This window comes from Pecten maximus, chromosome 9 (genome assembly GCF_902652985.1).
Source record: "Pecten maximus chromosome 9, xPecMax1.1, whole genome shotgun sequence".
NCBI classification, from domain to species: Eukaryota; Metazoa; Mollusca; class Bivalvia; order Pectinida; family Pectinidae; genus Pecten; species Pecten maximus.
Window position 1 is genome coordinate 43621045 of NC_047023.1, and position 24997 is coordinate 43646041.

At 36.5% G+C, this 24997-nt stretch overlaps 1 protein-coding gene across 2 annotated transcripts in view; it reads right to left on the reverse strand.

Annotated features, from left to right (window-relative positions):
* Positions 1-23961, reverse strand: part of LOC117334911 (potassium voltage-gated channel protein Shaw-like) — a 39811-nt gene extending 15850 nt beyond the window's left edge. Inside the window, exons 1-2 of one of the 2 annotated variants that reach the window (XM_033894755.1) lie at positions 23374-23961; positions 16685-17160 (exon numbers count right to left, since the gene is read on the reverse strand). In XM_033894755.1, coding sequence (XP_033750646.1) covers positions 16685-16978 — 294 coding nt within the window. In that variant the 5' untranslated portion in view covers positions 16979-17160; positions 23374-23961. Of the gene's footprint in view, positions 1-16684; positions 17161-19030; positions 19234-23373 lie in introns of those variants that run through there. The other variant, XM_033894756.1, reaches the window with a different exon arrangement.
* Between the last annotated feature and the right edge of the window lie 1036 nt (positions 23962-24997).

The following is a 24997-nucleotide window of genomic DNA, read 5'->3' on the forward strand; positions in this document are numbered from 1 at the left end:
ATGTACAATTTTACTAGTTTTATATGGGATTCTTTTTCTCAAATCAATACGCAGCGTCAATTGTCGTATTGTGACGTCACATTTTTCGCGCCTTTCTCGGATTTTTTTTCATAGTGGTATGAAAAAAAAATCTCAACCAATCAGAAAGCCGCATTCTGCGTACAAACAATGGAAAATTAATTATAATGTCATGTCATTAATACTTGTTTTGATGTAAGAGTTTTATAATGTCATGTCATTAATACTTGTCTTGATGAAGGTGTTTCATTGCACTCAAATGACAGTGGCAATAGCAATCAAATCAATGAGATCGATTTCCTTCTCATGGAGATATGGACATCCATCTTTACAGATCCCTGTGTGCCTCTATTGTTGAAACATTGGACCTTTATTCAAGTATCGTGTTTTTCCCGTGCCGCAATCGATGACTTCTTCTCTACAGTGTTTTGATAACATTGAGTGAATTAACGACACACTCAATCCCTTAAAGTGTTGTCCAATGGTTGTCCAATGGAATAACTTTATATTGACATCATGCACACTGAAGGATTTTTATTGATTTATGGAAATAACCCCCATAAAACCGGCTTGTTTCTGAAAAACTTCATCCGCTTTGATCGCTAGAATGATATCCTGACTTCCGGCGGATATAGGATACGCCCCTTTCTAAGTCTGAACAATCCTGATCTTTTCAGAAACACAAGATGTCACGAAATCCGAACATATTGGATAAAGTAAGCGATAGTATCGTCGCTATCTACATCAGAACTATAAAATTATTTTCTTATTAACATACTCGAATTATATACTTTTATCTTGACTCTCTCTTGAAAGATGAGTTCATATTTAGAATTATTTCATAGAAGGATTATGTTCTTACCTAGAAATGTGACAAACACTGGGTCGTACTGATCAATTTAACTGTGATATACCTGAGTTTATCTCGCCTTTCCATAGTGGTAATTCTCTTTTACATTTCATCAATTTTCATGAAATCCATCATTATTTATTATTTTCAAAACAAAAATATCCATGCATTTATTGATGTTTTGGGAAATATAAAAATAACGCAAATCAAATTTGGCTTCAATTTTCACATTCTCGATACAGCTCCGGCAAAGAGTAATTTTGATGGATTAAAGCAAGTATAGACTGTTGTATGTTTTTATACGATACCAAAAGTTATATGCCTACCAAACTCTTCTAATTGGATACTGTGAGTACATTTATTTGTCTTAATCAGATTCGTCTCTATACTGTGGGTACTTTTATTTGTCTTAATTAGATATATCTCAATACTGTGGCTGCCATATTTGCGTTTTGTCTAAAAAAAAGTGTATGCTATCGGCATAGACGATCTACACTATTATCTTTACAGGCCAAGACGATCTACACTATTATCGTCACAGGACAAGACAATCTTACACTATTATCTTTACAGGACAAGACGATTTACGCTCCACAAAAGCGATATCAAAAGTCCATGGTTACAGAAAAATATTTCTCTGCTGTAAATCAATGAGTAATTCTTAGACGACCATTTGCTTACGATGTTTCTATAAATAGTCACAGTGGTGGGCGAGCTAGCATGAAGGTATTCGGAGAATTCAATCTTATTTTTAATTATTTTGAACAACTACAGAAATTATCAGATAAGGCTGGAGATTTAACGATAAAGTACACAATCAATATTTAACAGATATTTGTCGTTTTCAGTTCATTGATATGCTTTAGAAGTTCCAGTTATTTTATTAAATTATTAAACGTCTGTTTGATTTAATATTTCATAAACCTTAATGAACAAATGGTGTTGTACGTAGGCCACTAATACTGAACGCTTACTTCTGAAGTCTCTCTGAAGTATAGTTAATAACGCCGTCACCAAGCCATCTACAGCTTCGCACTGGTCAACTTGATGCCCGTCACCAAGCCATCTACAGCTTCCCACTGGTCAACTTGATGCTAATACAGCTCGTCCTGCATATTCTCATAACAGTTTTTCAAATTAATTATAATCCTTTACGACAAAAGTTTTAAAGAAATGAAATAGAACTTTTATATAAAAGCGACAGATTTCAAAAACATTTCAAAAACATAAGTTAAAAATCGGTTAAGATAACAAATCATGTTATTAGTGAATTCGTGTGTCACCTTTGGGAACCTGGTGATGTTCGCTCATCTATATTTCTAAATGATGAAAAGTGCACTTAACAGCCTAGTGATAACTGATAATAGTCATTGAACATAGCTGTCATTCTAGTTCGTCTCCAGTGTGTACTAGGGACTTCCTGGTCATACCATGACGCCACATCATAGACACTCTCTGAAAATCAAACCTTGATACATAGATCAGGTATGTCAGTCATCCATATTACGGAGGGACGATTCTGTGATCCTGTCTAAATTTAGACATGAATTTCCAGTAAACCTGTTATATTGTTACTCATTTCTAATGATTACTCTAATCCATTGGATATATATTGTTTGTATGGATCAGTCAAAAGGAAGTATATAAACGTTCTTTTCATCGGCTTGGAAACACATGGACAAGTTCTTAGGCTAGAAAGCATGAAACATACTCGTACAAGACTATTTATTCTGAAACACATAGCATTTAACATCAGTTGATTTGCAACACCTCGGCCATTTTCGTCAAGTCTCGGAAACCGAGTCTTGACGGAATTGGCCGATATGTTACTACTGGAATTCGTAAATGCTATCCTTGGTGGGTTTTAATCTATTTCGTTTCTATAATCGTTTGAGGTTAAAAGGCATATTAACTTTTACCTTCATAATGGGGTTTAAAGGTCACATGAACACACAAGTTAGATATATGCAATGGTCATCACGATAGCATTCTATTATCTTGTATTTTCTTGTGCCATATGAATTAATCAAGAAATCATTGATTTGGTTTTGTTCCAATTTTGAACATATGAGTGACATTGATTTAGGTTTTATCTCATTTTGAGTATATGAGTGACATTTATTTGGGTTTGTTTCCATTTTAAGTGATATTATTTTGAAGAAGATTTACATTACGGGTGTCGGCGTCGTGAATAACATCCCAGAAAACCTTTATTCGCATTTTTACGGGGTTAGTAAACAAAAACAACTTGAGAACACTGCTACCAACTCTTTCGGAAGTCCTCTAGATTGTCGATAGGTTTCTATATCAATCATTCCTTTGTTCATATTATATCATTGTCATATCGATTTATTTTAGAATGATGACTTTTTGTTTCCATGTCATCACCAGTGTTGTGGTTGATAATGCCGCTAATTGGTTTGTTTTACCGCGGTTATCAATAAAACATCGTTACACGCGAACTTAGGAATATGGTAATGGAAGGGAATAAGTAATTCAAACCTTGAGTTGTGATGTCAACAGATAACACTCGATTCGGACAAAATGCAGATGAATTTTAAGTAAATTAACGTCAAACTCATATATTTAAAAATAAGTATTACCATATCATTTACATAACATATCCCATACAACTAATGAATGTACTTTCCTGGGTATTTTGTAAATGATGTCCTTAGAGGGATCGTTATGGATTTAAGATTGAAAAGATACATATATATATATATATAGCACGTTTTTGCATAAAACTCCATTCAATTTTAATGCTGTTTACTATACGAATTATTGTCTATAGGCTGTAGCATGATTATACACTGTCTGAAGCCGAGACCTTGGCTAAGAGACCTTGGCTAAGAGACATTGGCTAAGAGACCTTGGCTAAGATACCGTGACTAAAATACCTTGGCTAAAAGACCTTGGCTAAGAGACCTTGTCTAAAATACCTTTTCTAAGATACCTTGGCTAAGAGACCTTGGCTAAGAGACCTTGTCTAAGATACCTTGGCTAAGAGACCTTGACTAAAATACCTTGGCTAAAAGACCTTGGCTAAGAGACCTTGTCTAAGATACCTTGGCTAAGAGACCTTGGCTAAGAGACCTTGTCTAAGATACCTTGGCTAAGAGACCTTGTCTAAAATACCTTTTCTAAGATACCTTGGCTAAGAGACCTTGGCTAAGAGACCTTGTCTAAGATACCTTTGCTAAGAGACCTTGGCTAAGAGACCTTGTCTAAGATACCTTTGCTAAGAGACCTTGGATAAGAGACCTTGTCTAAGATACCTTGGCTAAGAGACCTTGACTAAAATACCTTGGCTAAAAGACCTTGGCTAAGAGACCTTGTCTAAGATACCTTGGCTAAGAGACCTTGGCTAAGAGACCTTGTCTAAGATACCTTGGCTAAGAGACCTTGGCTAAGAGACCTTGTCTAAGATACCTTGGCTAAGAGACCTTGGCTAAGAGACCTTGTCAAAGAGACCTTGGCTAAGAGACCTTGTCTAAGATACCTTGGCTAAGAGACCTTGGCTAATAGACCTTGGCTAAGAGACCTTGGCTAAGAGACCTTGGCTAAAATGCCTTATCTAAGATACCTTGGCTAAGAGACATTGGTTAAGAGACATTGGCATAGATACCTTGGCTAAGAGACCTTGGCTAAGAAACCTTGGCTAAAATGCCTTATCTAAGAGACCTTGGCTAAGAGACATTGGCTAAGAGACCTTGGCCTAGAATCCTTGGTTAAGAGACCTTGGCTAAGAGACCTTTGCTAAAATACCTTATCTAAGAGACCTTGGCTAAGAGACCTTGGCTAAAATGCCTTATCTAAGAGACCTTGGCTAAGAGACCTTGGCTAAGAGACATTGGTTAAGAGACCTTGGTTAAGAGACCTTGTCAGAGAGACCTTGGCTAAGAGACCTTGTCTAAGATACCTTGGCTAAAAGTCCTTGGCTAAGGGACCTTGTCAAAGATACCTTGGCTAAGAGACCTTATCTAAGAGACCTTGGCTAAGAGACCTTGGCCTAGAGACCTTGGCTAAGAGACCTTGTCTAAGATACCTTGGCTAAGAGACCTTGGCTAAGAGACCTTGGCTAAGATACCTTGACTAAAATACCTTGGCTAAAATACCTTGGCTAAGAGACCTTGTCTAAGATACCTTGGCTAAGAGACCTTGTCTAAGAGACCTTGGCTAAGAGACCTTGTCAAAGATACCTTGGCTAAGAGACCTTGGCTAAAATACCTTATCTAAGAGACCTTGGCTAAGAGACCTTGGCTAAGAGACCTTGGCTAAAATGCCTTATCTAAGATACCTTATCTAAGAGACTTTGGCTAAGAGACCTTGGCTAAAATGCCTTATCTAAGACACCTTGGCTAAGAGACATTGGTTAAGAGACCTTGGCATAGAGACCTTGCTTAAGAGACCTTGGCTAAGAGACCTTAGCTAAAATGCCTTATCTAAGACACCTTGGCTAAGAGACCTTGGTTAAGAGACATTGGCTAAGAGACATTGGCTAAAATGCCTTATCTAAGAGACCTTACCTAAGAGACCTTGGCATAGAGACCTTGTTTAAAATACCTTGGCTAAAATACCTTATCTAAGAGACCTTGGCTAAGACACCTTGGTTAAGAGACCTTGGCTAAGAGACATTGGCTTAGAGACCTTGGCCTAGAGACCTTGGTTAAGAGACCTTGGCTAAGAGACCTTGGTTAAGCGACCTTGTCTAAGAGAGCTTGTCTAAGAGACCTTGGCTAAGAGACCTTGGCTAAGTGACCTTGTCTAAGAGACCTTGTCAAAGATACCTTGGCTAAGTGACCTTGGCTAAGATACCTTGGCTAAGAGACCTTGGCCAAGAGACCTTGGTTAAGAGACCTTGGTTAAGAGACCTTGGCTAAGAGACCTTGGCTAAGAGACCTTGGCTGAAATACCTTAGCTAATAGACCTTGTCAAAGATACCTTGGCTAAGAGACCTTGTCTAAGATACCTTGTCTAAGAGACCTTGGCTAAGAGACCTTGTCAAAGATACCTTGGCTAAGAGACCTTGTCTAAGAGACCTTGGCTGAAATACCTTAGCTTATAGACCTTGGCTAAGATACCTTGTCTAAGATACCTTGGCTAAGAGACCTTGGCTGAAATACCTTAGCTAATAGACCTTGGCTAATAGACCTTGGCTAAGAGACCTTGGTTAAGAGACCTTGGCTTAGAGACCTTGGCTAAGAGACCTTGACTTAGATACCTTGGCTAAAATACCTTGGCTAAAAGACTATATGACAGTGTAGTATATGTAGGGGCAAGTATCGCAAATACAAAACGGGTAAATAAAGCCATTGACAGAGCTTGTCGAAAGCTTCAGAGATCTTTTCACTCTCTTCGAGATGTAGGTCTCCGGTACGGAGAAATTACTCCTATAGCGTCATCTGTTATTTGGAAACGCGTCATCGTACCTAACGAATGTACGTGTGTGAAATGCCGGGGAGGAGTTTTGACAAACTCGAGGTAACGCAACGAAAGTGTTGTAGAATCCTGCAAGGGTTTGATAGATATTCACCCTCAGGTAGTACCATCGAAACTCTCGGTATTTGTCGTCTCTCGTACTAAATCGATAAGTATAGACTATTGTTCTTTGGAAGACTGTGCTTGACTCAACTAACAAAAACACACAGGCATTTATTTAATTTTAACATAGGAATATACCTCATGTTCGGATTATCAGAATGCAGATATTTTCCGGACATTAATCTCCACAATCTACGAGTATGGTCTTGAAGACTTCTTGGATAGTTTCATAAGATATGGATGCTTCCCTACAAAAACCGCTTGGAAATATACAGTAAATAAAGTGATTTTAGAGACGTCTAAGCTTAAATGTAAAGAACGCGTAGCAAGATGGCCAGAACTGACGCGATTCAGAAATATTCACCCACGTATCGCTCCACACAGACTGTGGTTATTGTGCCTTGATATAAGCAACATGTGTCGTGAATTTGGATTCCTCGTCAAACTTAGAAGTCTACCTTTAACAAGTTGTATTTGTGACTCGTGAAAACAAAATGTCGATGACATTGTTAAACATTTATTAATAGACTGCCGTATATATTTTGAGGAAAACGACATACTTAAAACTTCAATTGTGAATGTACGTCCGCTTATTCAGAGTGTCAGTATTTTGAATGATGATGAAAAACTGGTTCTTCTTGGAGGAGATGATGATACGTTGATATCAGTCCTGACTATTGAAAAATGTTGATGATCGAGTCCGCAAAGACATTCTTTCTAATGAAATCAGCCCTTGTACATTGGCTATCCCGCCTCTATCACAAGATTGGCGAACTGTGTTAAATAATAATCAGCTCATATGACCTCGGCGAATTTCAGTCCTTGTACTGAGTTTTGATACTAATCTAATGCATACATTATATCAAAATAATGTATATTTAATCGATGTACATACGTTCTCATTTTCAATATTGTCGAATTGATCTTCATACGTTGGAGAAAATAAAGATATTCAATTGTGTTATAGAACTGCTTCCGCAATACACATTGCATTATCTCATTAATGATTCGTTATTCAAGCAGCACATATGTTTTTTTTGTGTTTGAAACAGTTCAATAAACAACTTTAAATGCATACGATAATCACCAAACCCAGTTATCTAAATCAGTTCGTTAATTATTAAACAAATGTATGCACATCGTCATTTACGTTTTTTGCAATAGACTTTTATCACACTATGTTAGATAAGCTGATTCTTATCATTAACATTAATATATGATACAGCAGAAACGCCATGGACTACACGTGAAGTGATTACACAAAAGACCTGTAAGTGAATATCATGGTTGATTATTGGTTATAGATAGAATGGCCTCATACAGTGTATCGTTCCCATTGTCATATACTCGTCTCGGATACCTGTTCTCGATTTCGAGCATGCTTGAATTACATCGATCACTGTATATTGCTAGTTTTATTTGGTTATGTGTATATTATGTTTTTACCATAGTACAATAATAAAACAATAAAGCATGCCGATATGTCTACGAATATTTGATTAAAAATAAAATCAGTTTAACGAGGGCAACATATAATATATATATATATAGCGATAAGACCAGGTGGTCCGTTAGAGTAAGCGTCTTCTGCTTAATCGACGACAACAGCCATACAAATCTAGGTCATGGCGACACCCGCCATACAAATCTAGGTCACAGCGACCCCGCCATACAAATCTAGGTCACAGCAACCCCGCCATACAAATCTAGGTCAAATCCCACGCGTGTCATCATTTCGCAGAAAGTACTGTGATACTAAGCACAAACAGACCGGAAACTCTTAATCGTTTTTTAATGTATCAAGTGGCAAAGGGTCACCTCAATATTCGAATTATATGACAAAACGAAACGTGATTGATGTTGCCGTTGTTTTTTGTGAAATTTCTATAATTAAGGGACCATTGAATTCTCTATTCATATTTTGTCATGTCTTTAATGATTTTGTTTAGTTCCATTCGTCGCCTACGACATGTAGGTATCAATTCTCCCGGATCTTAGCATATCTAGAAGGAAGAAACATCTGTATGCTGTATGACGTCCTAATATCACTGACGAGTCCTCAAAGGACAAAACCACTGTATGATGTCCCTAGTATTACTGACGAGTCCTAGAAGGACGAAACATCTGTATGATGTCCCTAGTATTACTGACGAGTCCTAGAAGGACGAAACATCTGTATGATGTCCCTAGTATCACTGACGAGTCCTAGAAGGACGAAACATCTGTATGATGTCCCTAGTATTACTGACGAGTCCTAGAAGGACGAAACATCTGTATGATGTCCCTAGTATCATTGACGAGTCATAGAAGGATACTGTATATTGTCTCTCTTAGTTTGATATATAAGAGACTAATACCTGGTACGTTTTCTGTAAACTTCTCTATCAGATTCCTTGACTTTTAGAAGCCTAGAACAACTCAGATGTAAAATCTATGTGACATCGGTTGTCCCTCGTTGACAAGAAGACTCGGGTCGTGATATCAGGCTCAAAAGACCAGACAGAAATTGGTGAGTGCAAAAAGGTATCCGAGTACACTATACTCGTGAACAGGGTTCGATACTCAAACTGATTTCCCTGAAGAGTTCTTCTACTTTTTACACGATCAATACAACAACTAAGAAAATGTCATCTTCGCCCAGTTCCACCCCCTCGTCGCTTAAAGTGCGTGCATACAAAAGTTGCTCAGGCGTGAATTGCTAACAGGACTATTAGTCGACCATAGAAAACATGTTTTCATACCCCAAAAACATCTTTGGTTTTAAGGGACATGTCTTATAATTAACAGTAAGGCATTTGGAAACTCTATGATTCTATAGATTTGAGTCTGTCTGAATGCTCGCTGGAGATCTGAGTCTGTTTGAGTGCTCGCTGGAGATCTGAGTCTGTTTGAATGCTCGCTGGAGATCTGAGTCTGTTTGAATGCTCGCTGGAGATCTGAGTCTGTTTGAGTGCTCGCTGGAGATCTGAATCTGTTTGAATGCTCGCTGTAGATCTGAGTCTGTTTGAATGCTCGCTGGAGATCTGAGTCTGTTTGAATGCTCGCTGGAGATCTGAGTCTGTTTGAGTGCTCGCTGGAGATCTGAGTCTGTTTGAATGCTCGCTGGAGATCTGAGTCTGTTCTAATGCTCGCTGGAGATCTGAATCTGTTTGAGTGCACGCTGGAGATCTGAGTCAGTTTGAGTGCTCGCTGGAGATCTGAGTCTGTTTGAATGCTCGCTGGAGATCTGAGTCTGTTTGAATGCTCGCTGGAGATCTCAGTCAGTTTGAGTGCTCGCTTGAGATCTGAGTCTGTTTAAATGCTCGCTGGAGATCTGAGTCTGTTTGAGTGCACGCTGGAGATCTGAGTCTGTTTAAATGCTCGCTGGAGATCTGAGTCTGTTTGAGTGCACGCCGGAGATCTGAGTCTGTTTGAGTGCTCGCTGGAGATCTGAGTCTGTTTGAGTGCACGCTGGAGATCTGAGTCTGTTTAAATGCTCGCTGGAGATCTGAGTCTGTTTGAGTGCACGCTGGAGATCTGAGTCTGTTTAAATGCTCGCTGGAGATCTGAGTCTGTTTGAGTGCACGCTGGAGATCTGAATCTGTTTGAATGCTCGCTGGAGATCCGAGTCTGTTTGAGTGCTCGCTGGAGATCTCAGTCTGTTTGAGTGCACGCTGGAGATCTGAGTCAGTTTGAGTGCTCGCTGGAGATCTCAGTCAGTTTGAGTGCTCGCTTGAGATCTGAGTCTGTTTAAATGCTCGCTGGAGATCTGAGTCTGTTTGAGTGCTCGCTGGAGATCTGAGTCTGTTTGAGTGCTCGCTGGAGATCTGAGTCTGTTTGAGTGCTCGATGGAGATCTGAGTCTGTTTGAATGCTCGCTGGAGATCTGAGTCTGTTTAAATGCTCGCTGAAGATTTGAGTCTGTTTGAATGCTCGCTGAAGATTTGAGTCTGTTTGAATGCTCGCTGCTTACGTCAATCGTTATGGTCTGTCGCTTACTTGAACAAACACGAACTACGGAACACGATCGATACAATAGGTGGTTGACTCTGTCCCAGCCATTCCAGGTATGGACCAAGATCACAGTGTCCATTGTTATAACGAAAACCATTTTATAGATTCTTGGTTTTACAATTAATGGACATAATGACAGAAAAACGTGGTCGGATGTCCGGTGTCCGTGGTGTGTTGACGGTTAGTGTCAATAGCATGGATATAGATCTAACATTGTGTAGATATGGAATAACAACATCTCTGTCTATACAATAACACATGTCACACATTTCAGTACAAATTACACAGGACACTCCACACCTCATAACAATATAGTAACCGCCCTAGGATCGAGTACTCCAACACAACATGACAACCAGATAAAACCAACCATCATCAAAAATAAGTGCTACCTAGTTCAGTTAGTTCATATTTTACTCCAGTTTTATTCAGTCGACACATTTACTATAAATATATTTAAGAGCTCCTGTTTTATGTAGTCGACATATTTATTTATATATATATTCAAGATCCCCAGTTTAATCGGTACACGTATCTATAAATACATTTAAGAGTTCCAGCTTTATTTAGTCGACATATTTACTATATATATATATATATATATATAGTAATAATAATAAAAAACACAAACCAGAAATTCACACCTGTGAATTTCTGGTTTGTGTTTTTTATTATTATTACTATGCATATCCATCACAAGGACATTATATATTTTTAATTATATATATATATATATATAAGTAAAATAAAAAAAACAACTCTCCGTTAGCGCTTTCATCGCATCATGGGGACTCTTCAGAAGAGTCGCCATGACGCGACGAAAGCGCTAACGGAGAGTTGGTTTTTTATTTTACTTTTACAATTCGTCCGTAAGGATAAAAACAATTTATTATCTATTATATATATATATATATATAAACTCGGACGACTGACTTTCAAGCGCTTTCGCAGCTCTTGCTGCTCATCAGAAGCAAGAGCTGCGAAAGCGCTTGAAAGTCAGTCGTCGAGTTTTTTTATTATTATATCTTTATTCTTACTTTCACATGGAAACAAACTATTTTTTCACTTTATATATATATATATATGTATATATTCAAGATCTCCAGTTAAATTGGTAGACATATTTACTATAAATACATTTAAGAACTCCAGTTTTATTCAGTCGACATGTTTACTATATATCTATTCAAGATCCCCAGTTTAAATGGTACACATATTTACCATACATTTATTTAAGAGCGACCAAGGACCCTAGTACATAACAATCCAATTGGTCAGTTTTATAGATATTTGAATTAAGACTTCGAGTACGATACATGTTGGGATCTTAAACATGCTGTTAATTATCTGATATTGGCAAACTCCCACACATGGTATACTGTCTTCTTAGGAGATAGTTTGCTTTGTTGTTCAGGAGTTCGATGAAGCTATGAACATAACTGAGCCCGTGACGTCAATGGCACGTCGATATGGCATCATAGATGCCAATATTAAAAGAAAACATGGTAACACTCAGATGGTACGAAAACACATGAATGACGTCATCAACCTGTAGAAGTGATTCCTTTGTCACATGTTATAAAGTAGGCTAACGGCGCGGGGCTTGGGGGGGGGGGGGGGGGGGGGGGGGGGGGTCTGTGACGTGATCGTAGCACCATCTGTTTGCACTCTCCTGTCAATCAATGTTTTCATTAAACGTCTAGTTTGAAGAATACATACACATGGATAATACCTTTAAATATAGCAATATGTTCTATACATGTATATCATTAGTAAATGTGACAAATAATCAATCTTAAGTCTTTCTAGGACTCTTCATGTATTCTTTGGTACACATTTGTAGAAACACGAGGTTTTATTCACGTGGGACGTGTATAATCATCGTGAAGAAACAATGACATACAATATACAAGAAATTCGTAATATGTCACCATTGCTTACATCACGTCTTACGTATGATAAAGATAGGCTATATACATTGTGGACTATGGATTTTTTGTGGAGTTTACGGATCGACGAAATTCAGATACAAAAACAGAAACGAAATTGAGATAAACAACACTTTTCAAGTTAAAACTGCCACGTAATGACTAAAACACTTGTAATTCACTGTCACACGTGGACTTGGTGATGTGTAAGAAATTCGCAAAGATGAAGCGTACTGTATTTGTAGTAACGTTGATCAAAGAATATTTACCCACTGTTTAAATTTTTTTTTTAAATATCACCACCGAGTCAATGTCCAAATCACGCATTACCACGTGATTTTGATCCCACCAATGAGGAGGAACTGCTGTGTAACAGTATTACATACGATCAGCTAGTCTCTTTCATATGGATTGCACGTTACAAGCATCAATCATCCTTTAGTCCCCCTAGTTAACGGTGTATCATGGTCGACATTGACAGCATGTCTATTTCATTGCCTCTTGCTGCCTTGCACCAACCACCAGAACAACAGTTGTACCTAAATGAACTCTCCTTTTTCCTGGTAAACCCAGAATACAAAATACATTTCGTCATCGATTAAAACGATCTGTGAGGAATCACTATAGAAAAACAGTGCACCAAGCAGCAGAGAATATTTAAATGTATCCTGGTTTTTCAAACTTTTCATACAGTTGATTAGCGCCCCCGTGTACCGAGTGTGGAGAAGTGCACGGTTCACCTCACAAATGGCAGAATTTCATCAATATTTCAATATTGTGTTTTAAAGATTCTTTAATTTACTACATGACGTTTTATCGACGGAAAGTTAAAAACAGAATATCTGTTTCTATATATGGCGAATATAGCTCTAACGGAAATTAAGGTATAATATCGAGTACATTGTTATCGATAACTTCCTGTATTAAACATTTTACACTTGTATGATTAAAGTACCTTACTTCTGAGAATCTCAAATATGTTAAGGCGAGCTTCCGAGAATTTGCGAAGTAAGAGAAATAGAAAAATACGTTTTGATACCAAATAATAAAGCGAGTTACGATTCTATAAAATTTGTATGAAAATGAGAACAATGTTTCACTCCCGTCAAAACAAAATTCTACATTAATCTGAGTGATTTCCGTACACAATTTATATTTCAATGGATGCAATTTCCTTGAGAAATAAAACGATGATGTAACTACATTTCTCCCATATACGTCAATGAAAAAAATTACTTTTACGCTCGCCAGCCATATCTAGTGAATATATTATTATAAGATATGCGTTATTGAGGGATATGCGACACGATATGTAACTTGTTTACTTGTTTATATTTGGTAATTGTTAAATCATAAACATTTGATGTCTAATTGCATGATAAGTTAACTTGTTTTGAAACAGTTACGCATGTCTTTTAAAATCAAATTCCAATGTTAAGGCGATTAATGGATTTTGTAGATCGTTTGCTACAAAACATAACATTGACGAAGAGCTGTAATCGAATGATTATTTTAGGTTCTTCCGTGATTAATAAGTCGAATTACAAAACTGTTTTAAAGTACAACTGAAAGCAAACAAGACAGGAAGGAAAGACAGAAAAGAACTTGTTACATGTAATTCATATTTGTAAATAAAACACTGTGTATATTACTTATCATAAACAAATCTGTATTGGTCACGGGTCATTCGAGAAAGTATTAACTTTATAAAACCATATTGTGTGAGAGAAGATTAAATCTGACAAACGTGTCAATATTACATAATTTAGGAATGTAATACTGAGGTTATGTTGAGCCTGTCCCCCTCCGTGTGACCATTGTAATACTGAGGTTATGTAGAGCCTGTCCTCCTCCGTGTGACTATTGTAATACTGAGGTTATGTAGAGACTGTCCCCCTCCGTGTGACCATTGTAATACTGAGGTTATGTAGAGCCTGTCCTCCTTCGTGTGACCATTGTAATACTGAGGTTATGTAGAGACTGTCCTCCTCCGTGTGACCATTGTAATACTAAAGTTATGTAGAGCCTGTCCCCCTCCGTGTGACCATTGTAATACTGAGGTTATGTAGAGCCTGTCCTCCTCCGTGTGACCATTGTAATACTGAGGTTATGTAGAGCCTGTCCTCCTCCGTGTGACCATTGTAATACTGAGGTTATGTAGAGCCTGTCCTCCTCCGTGTGACCATTGTAATACATGTACTAAAGTTATGTAGAGCCTGTCCTCCTCCGTGTGACCATTGTAATACTGAGGTTATGTAGAGCCTGTCCCCCTCCGTGTGACCATTGTAATACTGAGGTTATGTAGAGCCTGTCCTCCTCCGTGTGACCATTATAATACTGAGGTTATGTAGAGCCTGTCCCCCTCCGTGTGACCATTGTAATACTGAGGTTATGTAGAGCCTGTCCTCCTCCGTGTGACCATTGTAATACTGAGGTTATGTAGAGCCTGTCCTCCTCCGTGTGACTATTGTAATACTGAGGTTATGTAGAGCCTGTCCCCCTCCGTGTGACTATTGTAATACTGAGGTTATGTAGAGCCTGTCCTCCTCCGTGTGACTATTGTAATACTGAGGTTATGTAGAGCCTGTCCTCCTCCGTGTGACTATTGTAATACTGAGGTTATGTAGAGCCTGTCCTCCTCCGTGTGACTATTGTAATATATCGTCTGTGTGGGGATTAAACTGAGGATAATACCATATTGACAGGTATTTACAAGATTATAACAAGTTTGACACTTATAAGAATGATAGCTAAACGTTTTTAAGAAATATTCAAGTAGTAGATACACCAATATCCTTAATTCGAATACTTTACGTTACACAACAATGTACTGGATACACAAGCGACTTGTTTGGAGGATTTCTAATGTTAATTAACATTTAATCGGAAAAAACCCTAGAAATCTGACCTCATGACTTATTGCCGTTAAGAAACATATATAATAAACAGATAGAGAAAAATGAAAAACATTTCTGATATTGGGTGTTTGTTTGACTAAATTATTACAAACTATCAACTGGAAATCGTTTTATTTAAATGCGTGAAGTATAGACTAACTGATCACCAGAAACAGAAATTAACTAATTAACATTCTTAATAACTTTTTTCTTTTCAATATCAAAACATTATCGCCAACATTAATGTGATAACCTGTTATACGTAATTTAATTCCTTTATTTATTTATTTACTTATTAGATATTACTCTGAACGCTCGGAAGCACCTTGGACCATTACCATAAACAAGCCATATATTAGGTTTCCCTCGCGTACACTAATCAAATTAATGAATACCCGGACGGCAATCAATTCCAGTCAGATTTTAAAATGAGATAAAATATTTACGGTAATAGGTTCCAAACCTTCCTTCCTTTTGACGGGTTATTGTCAACGAGCATTTGGAATTCATCATGATGAGAATTACGATAAGAGCTGAACAACGTGGCATACAAATAACAATGGCGACGTGTGGTACGTATTATATAAGACATTAAGATATAAAGTACATAGTGTGAATTAATACACACTTCCACTGACTTTCTTTTTTTCAATTTTCAAGTTCCCTTGTAAATATTTTGTTGAAATGTTAAGGGTTGTTTCACATGTCGGTATTCTCGTGAAGTTTTGTCGCGTTTACGAAGGAACATCGGAAATGTCTCAAGTAATATCTGGTACTAAATAATGGTATTAACGACTTGACCCCTCTCTGATTCATCGTGGTATTAACGACATTGACATTGACCCCTCTCTGATTCATTGTGGTATGACCCCTCTCTGATTCATTCTTGCATTAATGATATTGACCTCTCTCTGATTCTTTATTGTATTAACGACATAGACATTGACCTCTCTCTGAGTCACTGTGGTATAAATGACATTGACATTGACCTCTCTTTGATTTATTATTGTATAAACGACATAGACATTGACCTCTCTCTGATTCATTGTGGTATAAACGACATTGACCTCTCTCTGATTCATCGTGGTATTAATGACATTGACATTGACCCCCTCTAATCCATTACGCAAATTACTAGGATTCAATATACTGTAAAGGAATGGCCACAATATAGAAATGCTACCTAAAGCTGTAGGTAAAAATCACAGCAGGATTTCATTCTGAATTCAATACCCAAAGAGGGATGGGGCTGAAATTTCTAGATCTTCAACATAATTGTAAGACGTCACAATCCGATTCTTACTATAACGGCGAGGCCTAAATATCAACTCAAATCATGCCTTCGTTTTGTCGTTTGGAGAAACTTTAAAAGTGCGTGACAGCTTTCGAGGTATTTTTGAGGTGAAGAGAAAAAGTTCCATTTTATACACAAATAAATGAACGAGAATAACTCACCCCTCGGACGATGTTCCCACAAATGTTCTGGTCGACATGGAGCTCCTCCGTACGGTAATAATGTAGTATAGATATGAAGGCCCCAGCATGTCGGTCAAAGAAGAATTCCTCTCTTTCTTTATCCCATGATTCATCTGCCTCCTGAAGATGAGCTAAAAGGGCCAAACGAGTCCCTGGGATCCGTTCTAGAGTTGATACCCAGGACTCAAATATCTCCCCGCCGATATTTAATTTGACCCTTTTGTCAGACTTCTTGCTTTTCGATGTTTCTCTGTCCCGTTTGATAAATTCCATGATTTAGATGATTTGTGCTGTCAACACTTCCTGTATGCAGCTCTGGGATAAAATAGTCGCCATATTGTGGTGTTCTAACATGTACGTTGTCATAGTGATTTGTCACATTGCCTTCACGCGAAACATCAACACCGTGACGGACAGCGATCACGTGTTTATTTGGCCACCAATAAAACTCCCATCTGTAATTGAATTGGAAATAAATCTTAAGTTTGTATAAGCGTGGATTGATAAATCTAAATGGAATGAGATAAAAAGAGAAAATGGATTATTCGGCTTCAGCTTAAAACATTGAACCACAAAGAGATATTGTTTGATTATCAGCTCCGGGACATCGCAGTTCACATGTCTATATCGCCAGAGGTAGCACCAGATATATTTACTTACAACATTAAAACTTAAAATATCAATAAAACACAGACGCAATCAATATCCGTTCCTTTGAAAAAAGTTTTATATATAACTTTCAAGACGAGACCTAGAAGGACGGAATAGTTGTATGATGTCCCTAACATCACTGACGTATCATAGAAGGACAAAACAGCTGTATGATGTCCCTAACATCACTGACGAGGTCTAGAAGGACGAAACAAAAGTAGGATAAAGTTATATATACGTTATACGGTATATGTAACTGAAATTACATTTGTGTGTTTAAAGGCGCTATTTATTATGAGATTTATTGTAATTTATTGTATAATCCTTGTTTTTAGATCTTCCTAAATAACTTAATGATGTTCCATTATGTTTTATGCGTTACTTTATATAAATTGGTCGTCTGTTTTCTGTACTTACTGCGAAACAAACTGTAGATCAGCTGATACAACAAATACTCCATTATGAATATTCCCGTATATAACACCGATCGTATAATTATAGAATATCACGATTTAATGAATTTAAAATATAATATAAATGTTAATATGATATACTCACACACTGCCGACGAAATATGATATACATATCGTAAGGAATACGATACATGTATGCATTATTATAAATGTAATACACATTATGTCGTCCCAATATAAAAAAAATATGCATTTTGTATTAATTATATATACATATTCAATGACAATATAATTATACACTGCTTATGATAATATGTTCTATAAATTGTCTATAAAATCGTATATAACATGCATGTATATCTACTGTAATAGCAAAATATCGTTTATGAGTTATAAAATGACCAAAACTTAAATATATATCCAATGCTTCTTCCTCGTGATAATCTCATGCTAGTACATTGGATAAATACATATGAGCTATAAATTATAATGCACGTGCTCTGTGAAAAAGTGCTCGATATTCACTTGATGGACACCTGTTGAAAACATCGACCGTGCTGATTATATCCTCTCACAAAAATGTAATAACGTTCGGTATGGACTTGAGCTTAAAATACTTAACATTTGGTGTGGGCTTGAGCTTAAAATACTTAACGTTCGGTATGGGCTTGAGCTTAAAATACTTAACGTTCGGTATGGACTTGAGCTTAAAATACTTAACATTTGGTACGGGCTTGAGCTTAAAATACTAAACGTTTGGTGTGGGTTTGAGCTTAAAAAACTTAACGCTCGGTATTGGTTTGAGCTAAAAATACTTAACGTTCGGTATGGGCTTGAGCTAAAAATACTTAACGTTTGGTGTGGTCTTGAGCTTAAAATATTCAACGTTTGATATGGACTTGAGCTTGAAATACTTGACGATTAACGTGTATAAAATTAATGTAGGTACTAATCATCAGCAGAAATTATAATACTTTAACTTCATCTACATCGTGCATAAAATACATAATGTAATCAATGTACTTCACATACAATGTACGTATATATCGACTATAATCATAAAAATGTACTCGCCAATGTAAATGTGTTTTAGATCAGGTATTGAAGCAAATCACCAAAAAACTAAATTAAATAGATCGATAGTATCTACAACCATTACTCACACAAAATTAGCTTAATTTACCTGGAGTTTTCTATGCCATTTTTTCATTTATCCGGTAATGAAGTGCCAGGTAAATATTATTTAGGTAACACTACGTACCATTTCATCAAGTTGGATTCCAGGTATATCCTGTATGTTAGACTGTCTTCAGAATCAATACATTAAAGTACAGTAAATCTAATCAGCACACTGTTTGTTCATCCCGTCGTTACGATACTCTACTGAAATCAACGTGTAACACATGCGTTTTGCACCCTAAAACAGATACAATGGAATCAAATCGGCTGATAATTGACACGAGATTACTCTCATCAAGTGGATTACGACTCTAGCGACATAAAAGCCGGCTTACTGAGCCTTAATGCTGTTTTGACTACCAAAAGAACACTGGATGATCTATCCAGAGTGTCTCCAGTTTCCCGATATACCTTGCCTGGTATACCGTGACAGTTGATGAATTATTCATAGACTCCTTTGATTGTTGTGTCCGTGTACATTTCATACCGAGTTGTTCATTTCAACCATTTAACTGATGAAATGGATCTCGCTTTTCGACATCATCAAGTCTGTGTGAAAATCGAACGTCTCCGATTCCTTGTTTGTATAATTTGCTATGACAACACTAATTACATCACCACTGTTAAAAATAGATTTTTTTTTAAAATCTATACCAGTATTGAATTTCGATTTCATTTTTATCCAGATTAATTAGATTTCAGCGGAATATATTAACAGTACGGTTATATGACAGAATCATCTACATTCTGTACTTATAATTAAAATATATCTTTCCAGCTCCAACAATTTACATAAAAAACGGACATAGGGTTACAAATGATTTCAATGAGAATACCATGGTAACATATATAATAACACTGCCTTTAAATGACTGAAAATGATTATCAGTTCTGTTCCCTACATCGTGTGCGTACAAATATTAACTCCAAGCTTCAACTACTTATTGTATAAAGCAGTCATCGGTTCAACAAAATACGACAACACTTGTGGGCGTACGTTATTTATGACATTATATTGATCAGGTACACTGTCAGTATATTTAAAACACACATCTGTAATCAATTATTTACTATTAATAGCATATTAGTGAGGGAACCATTTACAAAAATAGGTTTCATTATTAAGGATACAAACTATAGGCGGTGACACGGTCAAACACGGAAGCTCATTGTTTAATTAATACAGTAGGACAAGCGTTTTAATGAATCAGAAGGTCGAATGGCAGGCGTATTGGCTCAATAAAAAGATTAATATAATTGATTTTTACTATTTTTGTATTTCAATATTTGTTTATCAATTTGATAGATTTGTTAGAACATTGTCATAATATGTCGACACGTGTTCGGACGAGTAAATGTTTGAATATATTAAAATATATTTTTCATTATGTTTTTATTGATATGATATACATATCTGATGTTTTGTATTAAAGTGTTACGGATATAATTAGTATATCAGTTATGATCTATATTTAGCTCGGATTACATATAGCTTAAACATGCGATTTAATTGTGCCTTCAAATGCAAAAAATAATATACAAGTGAAATAGGAATCGTATAATTAATATAGCATTTTGTACTTACAATAATATTTGTTACCAAATAAAATATCAGATGTTATCAAAATTTGTTTTTATAAATGTTTGACAGTTTTGGAATTAAAATACAGGTCACACGACAACTGTATAAATGACTACATTCCCGTCATTAAAATGATTCGTGTTTTAACTGATCTCATACCGGCTATACATAGAAGTGATTATCGATATTTCACCTGGTAATCATATTCGTTAGACACCGTTACGTCATAATCACTTTCTGAAAGGTATTAACCGGTACCGACACGTTATTAAACAAGACTTGTGAAATGTTGTGTCGTTAACGCGATGTCGTGAAAAAACAGCGATAATAAAGAATTGATAGTGACAAGTTTTTAACTAGTCTGACATAATGTTGCTCCACTCACTAATTAGAATTGTGTTTAGTAATAGAGTAATATTGTAACTAGTCTGACCTAGTTTTGCTCCACTCACTTATAAAAGGTGTTTTTATTAACAACTTAAATAAATTAATATTGAATTCATTTCTAATGAACTCCGTTCTTACTAATTCAACAAAATCTATATTCATAAGAATTGAAAGGAAATATATGGAGCATTTCGTTATTCTCCCATAAATTGTTTACAGATACCCAAATCACATCTGACTGTTAATCAAGGATATAGGACATACCGACTAATTATATATATATATATATATAAGTAATCAGATAAGGGTGTTTCGTCTTTCCAGAGGATTTCGGTGATGCTAGTGGCAAATGGTGTTGAAATATAGAGGTCATTTGTAACACAGACAAAACAATTATTAGGAGGTTATCTTTCTGTAAGACAGACATTTGATTTAGATTGACGGGTGTCAGCATAGAGAACGTACCATTCCTTTACAGGTAATCTTATCATTGTTGTACCTTTCCACTACAGATAATCTTATCATTGTTGTACCTTTCCAGGACAGATAATCTTATCATTGTTGTACCTTTCTAGGACAGATAATCTTATCATTGTTGTACCTTTACAGGACAGATAATCTATCATTGTTGTACCTTTCTATGACAGATAATCTTATCATTGTTGTACCTTTCCACTACAGATAATCTTATCATTGTTGTACCTTTACAGGACAGATAATCTTATCATTGTTGTACCTTTCCACTACAGATAATCTTACCATTGTTGTACCTTTCCAGGACAGATAATCTTATCATTGTTGTACCTTTCTATGACAGATAATCTATCATTGTTGTACCTTTCTATGACAGATAATCTTATCATTGTTGTACCTTTACAGGACAGATAATCTTATCATTGTTGTACCTTTCCACTACAGATAATCTTATCATTGTTGTACCTTTCCAGGACAGATAATCTTATCATTGTTGTACCTTTCCACTACAGATAATCTTATCATTGTTGTACCTTTCCAGGACAGATAATCTTATCATTGTTGTACCTTTCTATGACAGATAATCTTATCATTGTTGTACCTTTCTATGACAGATAATCTTATCATTGTTGTACCTTTCCACTACAGATAATCTTATCATTGTTGTACCTTTCCAGGACAGATAATCTTATCATTGTTGTACCTTTCTATGACAGATAATCTTATCATTGTTGTACCTTTCCACTACAGATAATCTTATCATTGTTGTACCTTTCCAGGACAGATAATCTTATCATTGTTGTACCTTTCCAGGACAGATAATCTTATCATTGTTGTACCTTTCCAGGACAGATAATCTTATCATTGTTGTACCTTTCCACTACAGATAATCTTATCATTGTTGTACCTTTCCACTACAGATAATCTTATCATTGTTGTACCTTTCTATGACAGATAATCTTATCATTGTTGTACCTTTCCAGGACAGATAATCTTATCATTGTTGTACCTTTACAGGACAGATAATCTTATCATTGTTGTACCTTTCCAGGACAGATAATCTTATCATTGTTGTACCTTTCCAGGACAGATCATCTTGTCATTGTTGTACCTTTCCACTACAGATAATCTTATCATTGTTGTACCTTTCCAGGACAGATAATCTCATCATTGTTGTACCTTTCCAGGACAGATAATCTTATCATTGTTGTACATTTCCAATACAGATAATCTTATCATTGTTGTACCTTTCCAGGACAGATAATCTTATCATTGTTGTACCTTTACAGGACAGATAATCTATCATTGTTGTACCTTTACAGGACAGATAATCTTATCATTGTTGTACCTTTACAGGTCAGATAATCTTATCATTGTTGTACCTTTACAGGACAGATAATCATATCATTGTTGTACCTTTACAGGACAGATAATCTTATCATTGTTGTACCTTTACAGGACAGATAATCTTATTGACACCTGAACATACGTGTATCATTATACATACATCAGTCCATTACGTTCAGCCCGTATTGTCGTAGTTGGACTCATCGCCTTACAAATAGTAAACTATGTGTCAGAAATGTTTCTTCTGGTTTATATCTTTACCGAGTACCATGTCTGTTTAGGGAGAAGATACACCACGTAATTCTGTCCCATCCTATCAAGGAAGGGTTCAATACTTAAAGGTATCTGATTGGTCAGTGTTTAGGAGATGGGCACTGTCTTACTCGAAATATACAGTAACGTTATATACAATATCATCATGTATATCACTAAACATAATAAAAGTTAGTTTGAAAAACGTAACGTTATTTCGGGTTTAGATATAAATAAGAAATTGTATCCCAACATAACATTAATCAGATAAGTACAACTAATTTGCAGGTTTAAAATTGTGACTTATGATCTCCTAAACCATTGTCTTACCTTCGGGTGCTAATAATGTAGATGTTGGCTATTGCATTAAAATAAAAACAAACCTTGAACTTTAGCGCGTTGATACATCAGTAGCTAATTCCATATAGTATTTAATGTCATAGTGATTCGAAATCTATGTCAGGATTTTGTCGCATTGTTTTCGTACTCTGGTATCAACAGTTTAACACGAGTTGAAGTGGTCACCACGACTATTGTCTTTTCTTGGAGAACTGGCGCCGTCCTGTACGGCTGGGGTAACTCTGGAGTGATAACATCCCACGTGGGTGATATCAGAATGTTAATGGGGTACCTTTGTATTAAATTAACATTGTCGTTATACACCTGTACTGCGTTACCTGGGAAATTAGGGCGTCCTAATTCAATACGAAAACACTGTCCTTTCCAGATATACTGCGGTACTTTTCCTTCCTGGAAAATATTAGGACGTCCGTTTTCAGCAAGATGGCACTGTCCAATTCAGGAAAACTGTTGCATGGTCCTAACAGGAAAATAATAGGATGTCCTTTCAATATGGAGACACTGTTCTATGAAGGTAAACTGTCCTACGGTCCTACCTGAGGAATACCAGGACGTCCTATTTAGGTAGACTGGCCACGTGTGTAACTCGCACCTGTATGTACCTTTACATCAGGTGCCAGCCTGGAGACTGAGCCACACAACTCCCTTCTATGTCGCGATTCCGGCTAGATGTAATCAATTAAAATACTGATCGTTAGTCAATGAAATATACGGTGTCGGGCGGCCAAGCATGCTGGTACAGCGAGGTACAATCATCGGCGAGGGCCATAAATAATGTCCTAGTACCGACAACGGGACATAGCATATTATGTAATGTTATTTGATAAAATTAAAACACGTTATTAGCCATTGTATTAAGGAATCTGGTCGGCATAGAACTACCTCACCAATTCCATTAAACAAATAATATTTGTAATATTATTGTTGTTGGTTTCAACACACACCTGATGCATATTACTTTTGTCATGACCAGTGAGAGTGATATCTTATTGGTGTGGTGACCAGTGAGAGTGATCTCTTATTGGTGTCGTGAGCAGTGAGACTTCTTATCTTTGACCAGTTGGTAACATGTCTTTTTGGTGTTGTGACCAGTGAGTAACATCTGGTATTGGTGCAGTAACAAGTTGATAATATCTACCATTTGTGCCTTGAAAAGAATTTTCAATTAATGTCGTAACCAGTATTTCCAGAATGTGATCTTATGATCCAAGTTTGATTTTATAATGTGCTTATGAGGCATTCCTTCGTTCGAACGCCAGATGTGTGTTGTACGGTAATGAATCCATGAATAAAAGAAGCTTATACTCATATTTATGATTAACTGTGATGGAATAAATATCATATTTGTACAGAAATTATTCGGCCACGCCTCCTATGCTTCATTTAGATATCACGTGACACCTTAGACAACCGTACATCAATTCGCCAAAAATCACATCACTTTGGTAAACATCGATAGATCAGATCGATAGGGTAAAATCACATCACTTGGGTAAACATCAGATCGATAGGGTAAAATCAGATCGATAGGGTAAAGCTCATCACAGTATGGCGAGTGATGTAGGTGTGCCGTGTTTGTTGTGGTGATAAACCCAGTCATTTCCCACTGGTCCGTGTAACACTTAACAATTCAAAACTCTTAAATGT